The sequence below is a fragment of the Tympanuchus pallidicinctus genome, unplaced genomic scaffold, assembly GCF_026119805.1.
Source record: "Tympanuchus pallidicinctus isolate F22 unplaced genomic scaffold, pur_lepc_1.0 scaffold21, whole genome shotgun sequence".
Taxonomy (NCBI): Eukaryota; Metazoa; Chordata; class Aves; order Galliformes; family Phasianidae; genus Tympanuchus; species Tympanuchus pallidicinctus.
Window position 1 is genome coordinate 8,666,216 of NW_026294733.1, and position 15,999 is coordinate 8,682,214.

At 39.8% G+C, this 15,999-nt stretch overlaps 1 protein-coding gene across 16 annotated transcripts in view; it reads left to right on the plus strand.

Moving 5' to 3' along the window:
- TENM2 (teneurin transmembrane protein 2) overlaps window positions 1-13,526 on the plus strand; it is a 602,430-nt gene extending 588,904 nt beyond the window's left edge. For all 16 annotated transcript variants that reach the window (XM_052684852.1, XM_052684855.1, XM_052684854.1 and 13 more), the window contains 5 exons: window positions 1,343-1,578; window positions 5,577-5,873; window positions 6,802-8,416; window positions 10,641-10,771; window positions 11,646-13,526. In XM_052684852.1, the coding sequence (XP_052540812.1) occupies window positions 1,343-1,578; window positions 5,577-5,873; window positions 6,802-8,416; window positions 10,641-10,771; window positions 11,646-12,407 (3,041 nt within the window). In that variant the 3' untranslated portion in view covers window positions 12,408-13,526. The remainder of the gene's footprint in view (window positions 1-1,342; window positions 1,579-5,576; window positions 5,874-6,801; window positions 8,417-10,640; window positions 10,772-11,645) is intronic.
- Window positions 13,527-15,999: the final 2,473 nt, after the last annotated feature.

A 15,999-nucleotide genomic window follows, 5' to 3' on the forward strand; every position in this document is an offset into this window, starting at 1 on the left:
AGTCCTGCTGTTACCTCTTGTGTCAGGTTCTCTTTACCCACTAATACTGCTCTCTGTACTTCACTGCAAAATCTGACTTTGCTGCCACAAAATGTAGCCTGGCTGATGAATGTTGACTGTCTATGTAAAAATCCTTGTGGAGAAAGAGGCTCAGGTGCCTTTTGTGATTAGACGTGAATCTTTCAAATGTATACACTACCAATTAAATAAAATGTAAAACAGCACCAGTGGATGGTCTTGTGCCCCAGTTAGCGCATGAGAGAATGGTGTAACGCCCCAAGTATGTCCAAAAAGGTTAGCAACAAAATGGTTAAATGTTTGTGTAGATTTTCCCAGCACCACCCAAGCATTATATCTGACAAACTGAAAGCAGTCACAGTTATCAAAGACACGCTGAAAGGAATTTGATGAATGATGAGGGCTTTTAAATTAAGATAGAATGTCACTGCCATAAGAATATCGTCACTGAAAAATAGCCTCCTCCTGACATAAACGTCAACATTTACAGACTGTTATACTGCGACATGTCTGGTTCCAAAGTCTTTCTTTCTCTTCTACCGGATGATTAATTATGTAGATGCTGTCCTTTTGTCAGACAAATATTGATGCTTTGGTGACAGTTGCCCGCTGTAGCCCTCTCTCCTCATTGTCTTAGAACAGAGCTCACTGTGTCAAAGCTGGGAGAATAGCACTGCCGTCAAAGTACTGGATTATTTTTATAACTTTCCTCAGCAAGCAGAAAGGCCGGGGTGTGATTGGCTAGTGCAGTTCTTGTGTGGCACAATGAAGAATGACAAATAAAGGACTGTGGCTGCCAGCTTGTATTGTTGGAGCCTCATACCTTGAGGATTTAAAGCTAAACTAATTCTGTTCAAAGCGCCTGCTTGGAGACAGTTTCTAAACAGACAGGAAAAGAAGAGGAGCTTACTTGGTCACACACAGAAAGAGTCTAACAGTTGTGTGGGTTTTTTTTTTTCTTTTTATCCTAGAGCTTAATGTTTTATTGTTTATCCAGCAGTTCAGTTTTCAGGACTTTTTGCTCATATTAGAAATAAATTACGTGGTTGCAGTATATCACTGTGCATTTTGATTCATAATTAAGACTAAAGGGAAAATGTAATGAAATAAACATAGTATCTCTCTGCAGGCTCACTGTTACACTACTGTTCTTTACATGAATCAGTAACATCTGTAATTTCCACCATAGTACCACGTAAGTGGTAATTGCAGGCTGACTTCATTTAACATCAACAGGAGTGCAATAAAAAAGCAATCAAATTAAGCTATATGTTTTCTTTATGACTGGAGTAGCTAAATTATTTTCTTTTCGTTATTGCTGTAGATCAAGTGAGGAACAGCTACCAGCTCTGTAATAATGGTACTTTGAGAGTGATGTATGCCAATGGCATGAGTATTAGCTTTCACAGCGAACCTCATGTCCTGGCTGGGACAGTAACTCCCACCATAGGACGATGTAATATTTCTCTACCAATGGAGAATGGTTTGAACTCAATTGAATGGCGTCTGAGGAAAGAACAGATTAAAGGCAAAGTGACTGTGTTTGGAAGAAAGCTCAGGGTAAGTAGAATTACTGTAGTGGCAGCATTACAATAATGATCTTTTCTTCTGTGGGCTGACAGCTTTCCATTTGAAGAACACATCTTTTCTATTTTCACTTCTTTAAAATGTGTGACTCTAGGATTGTCTTTGGTGTGAGAATCTCTTTATTTGAGAGGCCAGTTAAGTACGTGGAATCATCTGTAATAAGCTACAGAAATTTCATCCACAAGAGGTTGGTAAAAATATCCAGAATATTGCTGCAAGTGAGAAAAAAAAAAGAAGCTGACCACTTGTAAAAATCCCATGTCACTCTTAACCACAGTCAGTCCTCTGAAGCACACACAGAGTTTGAGCAGTTACATTCTGCTTACCTAAAATCCCCCTACAGTTTCATCCAGTCTGGCAGACTGTGTCGATTCCCTTTCCTAAATGGCATGGTTGGAAAATAATTGCCATAATTACAAAGCCATAAGCATAGGAAATGAAAGACACTCCCATCAGGTAAGCCATCCCCTACAAATTTAAAGATCTGCTATATCCAGATTGATGCCATTCTTTTCTCACCTATGCTCTTCTTCACCTGTTAAATATCCAAACGCTCTCTTGTTTCCTCAGTATATGCAGTGTTGAGAGGATTTTCAGATACCAGGCAAGAAAAAATGTAGCGCTGATCCAGGTCTTGTTTATGTTAATAATTCTTTCGATATCATTGGTCATGAGATGCAATACTGTGTGTTCAAGATGACCATAATAAATGCAGTGTATTTAGCCAACTACTTGTAAAACTGAATTAGACTGGGATGTTAAATTTTGGTATTTTCCTCTTGCTTAACATCTAATTCACATTCTTCCCTTATTTTCACAAATCCTCAGAATATGCACATATTCGTGTGAGAGGGAAGATTAGACAAAAAATTGAATGAGATTAGCAGGTAATCCTTAATGACTAAATTTCATGGCCGCGTAATTGATTTTTGATGTGTTGACCTGCACAAATTGACTGTAAGTAGAAAATAGATCAGCTCTGCATTTTGACTAGGTGTTCAAAATAAAAATAAATAGGACTTTAAAATGAAAACTGCTGTAATCCTAACTCTTGATACTAAAAATTTTATAGAGGTACTTGTGGTAATTAAATGGAATTAAACACATCTTCGAGCTGAAACCTTGCCTGAGATGGATTCTCTTGCATCATGTTTATGCAAATGAAAACACTGCTTTATCTAGCAACACCTCAACATTTAATTGTCTGGTGTTAGTTCCTGTAACAATAATCACATATCCATTTAGCTCTTTTAAATGAAAATCACTGTGAGATTATAACAGGTTGAGTGGACTGAAAATGAAATCTGAAAACAAGGGAGAAAGCATAGAATTTATTTGCATCTCATTTATCCTAATTCATCTTTATAAATTGTTTAGTGAATGAAATATAGCAACTGTGTTGGGAAGTGGGTGTGGAGCAGTGCTGGGCAGGGCAGCTGTGGCAGCTGTGCCAGATGCAGTGCCCAGCAGCACCAGCCAGGCCACAGGGCCACCCAGGGGAACACTTAGCAGCAAGTGTTCTTCTATGGACCTGGTTCTTATGAGAACCTACTGTTAATCTCCAGTCCTGCAGTCGCTCATTAAGTATTAGCAGGGCTGAATGTGAATGCAAGTACAGCCCCTTTGTACTGGGGACAGTACAAAGCTGGAGACAACAGTGCAGTCATTCCTTCATTGGCTCTTATTGCTTCTCATGAGCGGTACCAGACACACAAACAGCAGTGAGAAGTGGGAACCTCCTCCCCCTTAACCACCCACCACCAGTTCTCGTGCCACACTTCCAACGTCTCACTAGTATTTTCAGACAAGGCCTGGATCAGATTTTGTTCAGAAGAGTTTCTGATACACTGCAATTAAGTGATTTATTTAGTGATACCTTTTACCAGCGCACAGAAGGGATGTTGCCCTATTGCCTCTTGTTCAGCAGCAGCGAGAGGAAGAGATGTGCACAGAGGTAGCAAAACAAAAGAGAAATGGCTTTTGAGATGATCCTCAGCCACGATATTTACAGCAGTGTTATTAGTGTTCCCAAGAAGAGTGGGAGTTAGTCATTCTGCTTGGATTTCTATATAATTAATATGACACCACAATTAGACTCCGTAGCTTTACTTGTTTTACAAACAAAAATGAAGTTACTGAGTTATCCAAACAGAGGCTTCTTTATTCCCCAAGTGCTGTTTATGTGGTGTAATCATTCCAAAAAACTAATATTTGGGTTATCTTTGGGGGAAAATGAAATCTAATTCCCTTTATAGTGTCTTTGGGAAAAGGGAAGATCTTTCTGAAATACTTGTTAAAAAAACTCTGCCTATCATTTAAAAAACCAAGTTCTTTCTGTCATATCCTACTCTTTTATTTTAATGTTACAGCTACATACTTCTGAGAAGTGAAAGCTCTGTCCTGCTTCACCAAGACCTTTGTGCAGCAAAGGGCTTTGACATGTCTCCATCATGAGAACTGACCTCACATTTACAAAAGCAGAGTAACTGGCCGAGAAAGGGCTGGTGCCAACTTTGCCTCCCAGAGCCTTGTTTCCATTAACTTGGGACAGCAGAGCATGATCTATTTTGCCAAGATGCTTTTTAAAACCACTCCGTGCCTTTGCTTTGACTCACAGGAGAAGTTGTTGCTGGAAAAGCATTTGGGAAAACCTACAGAAAAGCTTTTCCTAATGATTGCCACTGAGGAAATGCAGACTGTTAAAGAGCTAAATTTTATTAATGGAAAAAATGAGGATAATGAGCGATAATTTGAAATAATTACTTCTTTACAAACACAAAATTGTATTAATTTTAAATTTGCTGTCAGTGCAACTGAATTCCTACAGAGTCGGTTGTGATGGGAATTGGGTTTACCCCTGCCAGTGAAAAGATCTTTGAATAACTTTCATGTCTGCAAGAAAGGCTCAGGGTTAATTTACATATTGTTTGATGTGCGGTTTAATTTTGGATAACAGAAAACGTTGCTTAATCAAAGCTACTGAAAAATATAAGCTGAAGAACAAATTCCCAGAAACCAGTGAATACTTTCTAAGCAGTCACTGCTGTCAAATGATATCTAATTTAAAGACTTGTACTTTATTAATGACGCATCTACAATTAAATTACTTAAGAAGCTTTATCAGATTATAGCATTAGCCTGAATTCTGTGGCTTAGCCTCCAGTGATTATTTTGATGTATCTCTCATTATAGTGCTTTCACTAGAAACCTCACCATTTTGCATTCTTATGCTCTTTTGTTTTGGCTTTGCTTTTGGTTGTGGTTTGTTTGTTGGTGGTTTTTTTTTTTTTGCTTTTTGCTTTTTGCTTTTTTTTTTTAATTCAAAAAAGAAGTAAAAAATCTTGGACTGAAACATTTCATGCTGTGCCTTTATTTGAAAACTAACTAAAAACTAGATGAGAAGAAAAATATTTAACCTAACTGCTTAGAACATTTGTTTTGCACAACTAGAAGTCCATCCCAGCCTGCTCGACTGGGATTTTTGATCAGAAGAAATGAAATACATTGCAAGTAATTGAGCTGCTTGAGGAATCTGTTGAACATTTGGAAAGTAAATGAAGAAAACATTAATGACATGAATGAATAAGTGGGTGTTCCAATTAAGGTGCCTAAGTAGTTAAACCACCAAGAAGATATAACATTATATTTTTTTCTGTTGTCCATGAAGTCACTGTAGGGAAAAATGCTAAGTTAGAACTACTGATGACAGATGTGAAACAGTTACTTCCATGCAAAATCACTCGTTTTGCTGCTAATTGTTAACAGTCTGCAATTCAGGAGCCAGGTATGCAGTATGTCTGTCCTTTGACGAAGGAATCCTTTGTAAGATTACAGCTCTGGGCGACAGCCCAGTCAGACACATAAAGCATATCCTAAATCACTTAGAATGAAATATGAAAGCCTGTCAGTCTGAATCCTGCACTTTCAACAATTCAGTGGTCACTGAATACAGCCTTCATTCATTTCAACAGGTTCATGGAAGGAATTTACTGTCCATTGATTACGACCGGAATATACGCACTGAAAAAATCTACGATGATCACCGCAAGTTTACCCTGAGGATAATTTACGATCAGCTGGGACGGCCCTTCCTCTGGCTGCCCAGCAGCGGCCTGGCTGCTGTCAACGTGTCCTATTTCTTCAACGGGCGCCTGGCGGGGCTTCAGCGCGGAGCCATGAGTGAAAGGACAGACATCGACAAGCAAGGCAGGATCATATCGCGCATGTTTGCAGATGGGAAGGTTTGGAGTTACACCTACCTAGAAAAAGTAGGTGCTGTCCTTTTACATTCTGACATTTGTTACAAAGAGACAGGACTACTTGACTTTGTTGCTTCATTTTAAGCTCCATCTATAATAAATTCACACTGAAGTTACCCAAAAATATAATATATGCAGTTACATATTACAAAAGCTGCTAATAATCCCACTGTGCTTGATCTCAAATATTATTATTTTTCAATTAGTAACTGAATTTGACTTATTTTTTAATAGGAGATCCTTTTTTCATGGTTTGCATCTTTTGATATTTTCCTGAAAGCGAATAGACCACCCACTGCATTGTGGCATAAACTAACACAATGAGTTGTGCTTAATTAAGAACAAAAATGCATGACTAAATCTGACCAAAGGTTCAGGTAGAACAGGTAATTCATTTCTACTCGTTATGAATTAAAAGAAAATACTTTAATGCATTTTTATTTATCCTAATTAAGACTCTTTAATAGTGAAAGAAGCTTAAATACCTGAAAATTGCAAATTATCTTCCCCTTCTCTTCTTTGAATCTGTTTTAACCCGTTCTCTGCTTAATTTGTCACATGCTTCACAGCAATAGCTGTGAATTATAATTGCTAGCAGAAAGATCAATCAATTCATTTACCAAATTCCATTTCATCCTAAAAAAAAGAAAGAAAAAAAAAAATCGTACTGAAGAGAGGGTAGCTAATAGGTTACTAACCTACACTTTCTCTGGAGTGTCAGCATATTGATTTCCAAGTAGCAGATCCTTTCATCTGGCAATCTGACAATACTTCAGAGCAGCTCTGTGTCCCTAACTAACGCATAGATGTCTCTTTTTATTAATTTAACATTATTGCCTCTTTAGAAAACTTTTGTTTTTTTTAAATGCCCTCTCAGAGGTCACGAGCTAAAAAACGGTAACTGTGTATGTGTTGTTGTGTTGTATTTTTTCCATAGTCAATGGTACTACTGCTTCAGAGCCAGCGGCAGTACATCTTTGAGTATGATTCTTCAGACCGGCTCCATGCTGTTACTATGCCTAGTGTTGCTCGGCATAGCATGTCAACTCACACGTCTGTTGGCTACATTAGGAATATTTATAATCCTCCTGAAAGCAACGCATCAGTGATTTTTGATTACAGTGATGATGGGAGGATTTTGAAAACATCATTTTTAGGTACTGGTCGACAAGTCTTTTACAAGTATGGAAAGCTATCCAAATTATCAGAAATTGTTTATGACAGTACTGCGGTTACTTTTGGATACGATGAAACTACAGGCGTCCTAAAAATGGTGAATTTGCAAAGTGGAGGATTTTCTTGTACAATCCGCTATCGTAAAATTGGCCCTCTTGTGGACAAACAAATCTACAGATTCTCTGAAGAAGGTATGGTCAATGCAAGGTTTGATTACACATATCATGACAATAGTTTTCGAATTGCAAGCATCAAACCCATCATAAGTGAGACCCCTCTTCCAGTTGATCTTTACCGTTATGATGAGATTTCTGGCAAAGTTGAGCATTTTGGCAAATTTGGAGTTATTTATTATGATATAAATCAAATTATTACTACAGCAGTTATGACACTGAGTAAGCACTTTGATACCCATGGACGCATTAAAGAAGTTCAATATGAAATGTTCCGGTCCCTGATGTACTGGATGACTGTGCAATATGACAGCATGGGAAGAGTAACTAAAAGAGAACTGAAACTTGGGCCGTACGCTAACACAACCAAGTATACCTATGATTATGATGGAGATGGGCAATTACAAAGCGTAGCAGTAAATGATAGGCCTACCTGGCGCTACAGTTATGACCTAAATGGAAATCTTCACCTCCTGAATCCTGGAAACAGTGTTCGATTGATGCCCCTGCGCTACGACCTAAGAGACAGGATTACACGCTTAGGTGACATACCATACAAAATAGATGATGATGGATTCTTGTGTCAACGAGGCTCGGATGTATTTGAGTACAATTCCAAGGGACTTTTAACAAGAGCTTACAACAAAGCAAATGGGTGGAACGTTCAGTACCGTTATGATGGACTTGGCCGAAGGGCTTCCTGTAAGACTAACCTAGGGCACCATCTGCAATACTTTTACGCTGATCTTCACAATCCAACAAGAGTAACACATGTCTACAATCATTCCAATTCAGAAATTACCTCTTTGTATTATGATCTGCAAGGCCACCTCTTTGCAATGGAGAGCAGCAGTGGGGAAGAATATTACGTCGCCTCCGATAACACAGGCACTCCATTAGCCGTATTCAGCATCAATGGCCTCATGATCAAACAGCTTCAGTACACTGCATATGGGGAGATTTATTATGACTCAAACCCTGATTTCCAGCTGGTTATTGGGTTCCATGGAGGGCTGTATGATCCTTTAACCAAACTCGTTCATTTTACCCAAAGGGACTACGATGTCCTTGCTGGACGCTGGACATCTCCTGATTACACAATGTGGAAAAACATTGGTAGAGAACCTGCTCCTTTCAATTTGTACATGTTCAAGAGTAACAACCCTCTTAGCAATGAACTGGATCTAAAGAATTATGTAACAGGTGAGACTTCATTGCATTTTTGTATAAATAACACTGTTGTTTGGAAGTTCATTTGGGAAAGGATTCAGAATTCACCTTACTAGCCATATACTGGTATCAGAGCATCAAGATTGGGCTGTTTTCTTTTCTATGCTGTGGCTACTCTTGATTCTTTGATAGTGCTCCTCCCTGAAGAAGGGCAAGAAATGAGAAACCACGGAGAAAAACAGAAAGGAGGAAAAGTAATTTGGGGCTAAATACTCAATTTCAGCTCAACTTAGGGCTCTTCCTTTTGAACTCAGTGCTGTATGGAGATGTGTTTGTAAAAGATGTAAAGCAAAGTGAAGTTACCAGTAAGTAGGTTAGTAAGCAAAATCAAGAACCAGAACATTTTGGAATCTCTTCCCTTCAGGGCTACTGTCAAAATTAACTTCTGACTGAGCCCACAGACACATTACATATTAGCACCAAGAATGGATTTAATTAAACCTCTTTTTCCCATTTATCTTTTAATATGCAAACAGTTTTTAGTCTCTACAACAAAAATTCTGTTTTTTATTTTTCAACTATTATTTTCTCCTGAAAAACTTAATAAATTTTATGGCACATGTTCAGAGAGAACAGTAAAGTAGTTTTGATTGTGCATGCTAGAACTGGGTAAAACTTGTAACCTTTTCTTAATTAGTAATAATTTTTCACTTAGTAAGATCACACAGTACTTGAACTGGCTGCTGGCAATTTCTAAAAAGAAAGTTAATTAACATATATTTAAGAAAAGCTTTTTTCAAAGTTGAATCTGTAGTGTACAGTAATTAGAGCAGTGATACTTTAAAAAGGATCTAAATTTTAGCAGTACTTTGAAATTCAAGAAAAGTGTGCATTTCCTTCAAAGAAAATTGTAGCAGGTTTCCTTTGTTCTCTGGGACCCAGTCACACGTGTGACATCCCGTCACCTCAACTATAGCTTCTTTGCAATATGAAGACAGTGCAATTCTTCTTAGTGTGAGAAATATTGACTAAAATTACTTTGGGATCAAACTTCACTGTCTTAAATAAAACAAAATTCTGTTTTCATTTATCAGTGCTTGATTTAGACCTTCAATGCCATCTTCTGATATTTTGCTATAATCAGAATTAGCATTTATTTTATTTATCTATCTACTGTATTAAGTCCCAGAAAATGCATTGCTTTTGGTATAGCACATATCTTCTCTGCAAAAATAATTCATTGGCGGTTAAAACGTTTGTTGCTATACAGACTAAGCAAATCGTATTGCACAGGAAGTGATTATGCTGGCACCTCGGATTTCATGGTGAAAAGAAAAAAAACCCTTCTCCCTCATGTAATTGGAAATATGTACAAATATCTTCATACAAACAGAATATTTTAGTACTTATTTTACTGTCAGAACAGCTGAGAAAAGGAGACATTTGCTGTCACAACCAATAAGTATTACACTTTACAATCAGTACTACACATTAGGATGTCCACGACCATCGGGTATTACACTTTTTATGAGGCAGCCGCTGAATCTTTAGGGAAAAGAGGCTTTGTGGCAGCAGACAGGTGCTGGCTCATGGCCATGCATGCCCTAGGGGCTGGCAGTGCATGGTGCTTAATCCCCAGGGCTCCGCAGCAGCGAGCAGGGCATGGTGGGCACTTTCAACTAGAAAAGAAGACAGGGCTTGTCATGTCGAGCTGAGAGCTGGAGCTCCCCACAGCAATCCCTGGGCTGAGGTGAGACCCTGCCCTGCAGCACCCTCCCTTTTCTCCTGCACTCACAGTGCACCTGCCTGAGCGGGCACAGCTGCGCTGTGGAAGGCAGACATCTGAAGCTTTTGACTGCAGTTAATGGGTACTCCAGGGAGCTCGGGACAGCTAGGAGGAGCAGATAAGAAGAGAAAGCCGTAGTAGCTGTTCTTAGGAGTACAAACCTAATGCAGCATAATTTTACAATATCACTTATGGATTTCGTTAACCTCATCAGAAGGTGTCAGAGATGGGACAAATATTACATAAAGTGTTCCATGTGCAGTTGTGGAAAAAGAGTGAATGAAAGAGGTTGTGTATCACTGATGAACTATTTAGGATGTATTTGAGGTGATATTCCATGTTTGTTCACTGTGGAATACCACAATTCTGAAAACTGCTACTTGAAACAAATGAGGTCAAAGGTGGATTTCCTTAATCTGTGGATTTTTGCACATTTATTTCTTAACTTGCCTCCTTACTTTTGATTTTTAGATGTCAAAAGCTGGTTGGTGATGTTCGGATTTCAGCTTAGCAACATTATTCCTGGTTTCCCTAGAGCAAAAATGTACTTTGTGTCACCGCCGTATGAGTTGACTGAGAGTCAAGCGTGTGAAAACGGACAGGTAGGCAGAAACATGAAGTCCTTTTTCCTGATAAATTTGCCTCTCTGTGAACAGAACTGCTGTCTCTTCAGTAGTTACAGTAGTTACAGTGGAAGGCCAAGGGATTTATTTCAATGTAAAACAAAAGTGAATATAGCTAGATTTTATATTAATGAACATATGTCTTTCTTGCCAGCCCTCGTTACCGTAATTACAGTGTCATTAGTTTGTCTTTTATTGAATTCTTCCTTGATTAACAACTTGTAACTTGATTAACTTGATTAACAATGACAAAAGGAAACTTTGCAAGGTAATTTATCATCTGTTGTACCATTGGTTAAATTAAGCTAATAATGTGGGTGTCACAGTGAACTTAGGTTGGTACTCATTGTACTGGTAAGAAATGATTTTGTCCCCACCCCATACAAGCTTTTTCATTGCTTTTTTTCTTGAACATTTTCATAGGAAGAGGCTATGGTTTCCTACTTCTGTAACTACAGGTAGTGTCAGTTATGGTCTTCGTGTGCACTTGTGGGGTTAAGGCTGGGATATGATATATGCTTTCTGCCTTCATCATAAATTCCAACCAGTTTAATATATTTAAAAGAAGTACTAGGCCATTTTCAAACAGTCTGTGCTAAACTTGCACAACCGACATGACCATGTAAACCAGCACATGTGACCATAATCCTTTACTTGACATTACAGATTACAAAATTATTTGCCAGATGTATTTTTATACCAATTCTGGATGTATTTATATGGGAAGGGAGTGGTCTTTCCGCAGAATTTTTCATTGTGCAACTTGCCTTTATAAAAAGAAAACAAAGATTAGCACTGTTCTCTGAAAACAGTATTTTCAGGTCTCTCTCTTCTTTGTTTTGTTTTTTTCCAGCTAATTACAGGAGTACAGCAGACAACAGAAAGACACAATCAAGCTTTCATGGCTCTTGAGGGACAGGTCATATCTAAAAAATTACATGCCAGTATTAGAGAAAAAGCAGGCCACTGGTTTGCAACAAGCACTCCTATTATTGGGAAAGGAATCATGTTTGCTGTGAAGGAAGGCCGTGTAACCACTGGCATTTCCAGCATAGCCACAGATGATAGCAGAAAAATTGCCTCTGTCCTTAACAGTGCTCACTACCTGGAAAAAATGCACTACAGCATCGAGGGGAAGGATACTCACTACTTTGTCAAGATAGGCTCAGCCGATAGCGACCTCGTCACCCTCGCGATGACCAGCGGGAGGAAGGTCCTGGACAGCGGCGTAAACGTGACCGTCTCCCAGCCAACCCTCCTTATCAATGGAAGGACTCGACGGTTCACAAACATCGAGTTCCAGCATTCCACCCTGCTGATCAACATCCGCTACGGGCTCACCGCCGACACACTGGATGAGGAAAAGGCACGAGTGCTAGACCAGGCTCGGCAGCGAGCCCTGGGGTCGGCCTGGGCCAAAGAGCAGCAGAAGGCACGGGACGGCCGCGAGGGCAGCCGCGTATGGACAGACGGAGAGAAGCAACAGCTTCTGAACACGGGAAGGGTTCAAGGTTACGAGGGATATTATGTCCTGCCTGTGGAGCAGTACCCAGAGCTAGCAGACAGTAGCAGCAACATCCAGTTTTTAAGACAGAATGAAATGGGAAAGAGGTAACAAATTAAACTGCTGTCATCCTCTGATGGATGAATCAGTAGTCATAACTGTTATCTCCTCTCCTAAGGAGATGAAGACCTACATGGGGGCACTAGGCTGAGCTACTTTGGGATAGCAAGTGGCAGAAAAGCTCATATTTTTTGAGTTAAATGCTACTGTTCAAGTGATTAAAAACCACATCCTGAAGTGGACTAAAGCCTGACTGAAAACTCTAACCATACAAATTTAAAAGTACCCCTGAAATATTACCCACTTGTTCTGGGTCTAAAGAAAAATAAAAAGAAGGCCTCGTATTGTATTACCTCACTCCATTCACACGTGAGCAAACTAAGAAATCCAAGTGGGCCACTTTCACTAACCAGCTGATGAAACACAAACAATTCAGACTGCTTGTTTGATAAATATCCAAGAGGTTTTCATTTAAAGCAAAATACAGGTGCATTTAAAACATGACTTTGGGGTGATTTGTGTGTAGCAATTGGAGGAAAAGGAGAACGCAAGTGAGAGCACACTGGAAATAGTAAAGGAAACTATATTTAAAATAACAAAACCGCACTTGCACTCTGACCCTCCATTTGTCTGGCCTGAAGCTTAACTTATTCAAAGAGGGCAGAGTGTAAAGTTACATACAAAATGGTGGCTATAAATCACTACAAATAAATTTCATACTCTGTTTGTCTTTGAAGATTTCCATTGTGGACAGTATAACACAGTTACAGGGTGTAGTCTGTTTAGATTCAGTAGTTTGTTGGTATCAGTTCCAGTAGAGCTGTGGGCATTGTGTTACACTATTGCAAATGGGCACCACGTCAGATCACCCTGTACATACATCAGCCAGAAGGCACAATCACTGTTTCAGATTTAAAAATTATTAGTGTGTTTGTTTGGTCGAGAAACTGAGACAATCACATTACAGTCACCACAAAAGAAAAAAAAAAAAAGTCTAACAAGAACTTTGGTACAAGAACTTTTTTGTAATATACATGTATGAATTGTTCATTGAGTTTTTATATTAATTTTAATTTGCTGCTAAGCAAAGACTAGAGACAGGCAAAGATAATTTATGGCAAAGTGTTTAAATTGTTTATACATAAATAAAGTCTCTAAAACTCCTGTGAATTATTGGTCTTCTATTGTGAAATCTCTGAAAATGAGGAAAATCTTAGTGTGCCACTGTCATCTCGTGTACAGCATCCAATATGTAGAAATGATCACTGTACCATGGATTCTGCAGAGGGGTGTTCCTTTGATCTCTGGGTAAGCAAAGTCTTACGTAAGCATCACCTGTTTATGACAACAAAATAATTTGTAAATGCTCCTATCAACTCTCTCTGCATCTCATGACTAGTGACCCTCAGATCGCTACCTTACAATCCTGAAATTAGTTTAATTGCACCAAAGAAACTTCCAGACTGTTTGAAAATGCAGTAACATGGTATTAAATGGAAGACGGAAGGACTTGCTGTGAGCCCCGGAGCCCCCGTGCAATCTGTCTTCTTTGTGAGATTGCTTATTTCTACCGCATTTACAAATGGGAGGTAAGATCAAAGACCCTCTCCTGAGCTAACAGTCGCTCTTGATGATGTTAAAAGGGAGCCATGCATCAGCGAGAGCCCTGCTGCTTTTATCTCGTTTAAGTATGTAGTCAGAAAGCTCCACTTAATTTTGAGAGCAGTCTTGCTTTTGGGGTTGCAGATGAGGTTTTTAATGATTCATGGTATCAGCAGAGATGTTTGAATTGATTACAGGCGTTAATTCACTCCAGGGCTCGTTTAAAGCAGAACAGCTTGGTGGCAGTTCTGTGCAGCGCCTATCGCACTCAGAGCCCATCTGAGTTTTGCTGAGCAAACAGAACACATCCCATTCTGATTGCAGTGTTGCACCTGTGTGCTCCCGCTGTGCACTGCATGTGCCAGAACTCCAGGCCCTGTTCTCTCAGAAGGATGAATCCGGGTACATTTCCAGAGAAAGTCCTATACGTCCTTCACTGCAGATGTTACTCTGTGCTGATAGATGTGAAGTGCTGTTATCAGACTTGTCTAGAAGTGAAACTTATTAAAGAAGTGAAATATTAGGTGGGTATTCATGGAGCTTACTTTGTTATTACTTTTGGTGTATACTTAAACCGTGAAATCACAAGGTGGAAGCACTTCTCACTGTCACGGTTTTCCTGAATGCTCTGATCTGTACTGGTGAGCTTTTTAGGTCATTTTTTTAAAACAGAAGTTTTCTTGCAGCTGAGAGGCTGGAAATAAGAATTTGCTGCACAGCCTTGTGTTTCCTTTGTTCTCTTACCAGTGTCCTAAAGCTGAAACTGTTCAGACTTAATTTTGCTACTTCTCTTTATCCTCTGCAGAAGGAAACAAAAGTGAAACACCACTTCTGATATTACTTTCTGGGGACAGATTTGCAGGGGAAGAACTCAGAAGGACAAGTTCCTCTGCAAATATAGGCATCATCAGGGTACTCTTAAACAACTTTTGGACCTGGTTCAGTCACGTAGTTAATACTCAGAGACCATTTATCCCCATCTGTGAATGGTTTCCAAAGCACAGGTCCCTAGCAACACATTTGAGCTCCTAGATGTAAACAGCTTGTGCTGGAGGTCATTCCCCTGAGCCCGGTGTGCAGCACGCAGCTCAGCACCCACGGTGAGCTCCTGGTGGCACAGCGCTGCCAGGCTCCCTGCAGGAGAGCTGTGTGCAGGGACCTGCAGGAGGTCATGTGCTGCCAATGGTTCTGTTTCCACACATCCTGTTCCCAGAACCTCTGCAGCACTTGTTCAAAATCCATATCAGGCGTAAATAAATTAGGCTTCTCCTTATTTTGTTATTTGTTAAGATACGTGTAGTGTCCTGACCTCTCCTGAGAACTGTTCTGAGGCCAAAGTCAGGCTTCTGCTGCAGAGCTCGAGCTGAGAACTGAAAAAGCAATACTGAAATTGAAAGCACCGTGGGAGAGAGTTGTTTGGGGTTTTGGAGAGAGGCAAGAGAACGTAGCCAGCGTATGAACCCTCAGCAAATACGATTTACAATGGAAGTGTCAGCTCAATCATTATGAGTACAGAAGGTGGCAGATAGCATACCGTAATGCTGCCTGTGCTGTTACAGCAGCTCAGCAGCATATTGCTATTGGAGGAACCATATTTACAGAAGTTTAATATCCTTAGACGACAGCTCCTGGCAGGTTCTAGCCTAATTTTGTAATTGAGTACGGAAATCTGCTGGAATCATGCTGGATGCAGCCCAGGTCTCTTTGCTGTTGCAAATAGGCACACATAGTGTGCTTCATCAAGTGAAGAACACATATAAATGAAAATAGAATTTCAAGAAGCATCACCTAATGCTATATATCAGTACTATCAGATAAACCAGGCCTTTCCATCAGTCAAAAATTCATATCAGAAGTAGGAAGGAGAAACCTGTTTGTTTCTGTGGGCTGTAAGGACACTTTTGATGCCACCCCCACCTTGACGCATGGTCTCTGCCCAGGTGAGGAAGGCAGGCCGTTACAACACACTGCCGCGGCACCCAGCCCCGCCGCGGGCCAAAGCACAGCAGGGTCTGAGATGAGCGCCGATCGGCGCCTGCGC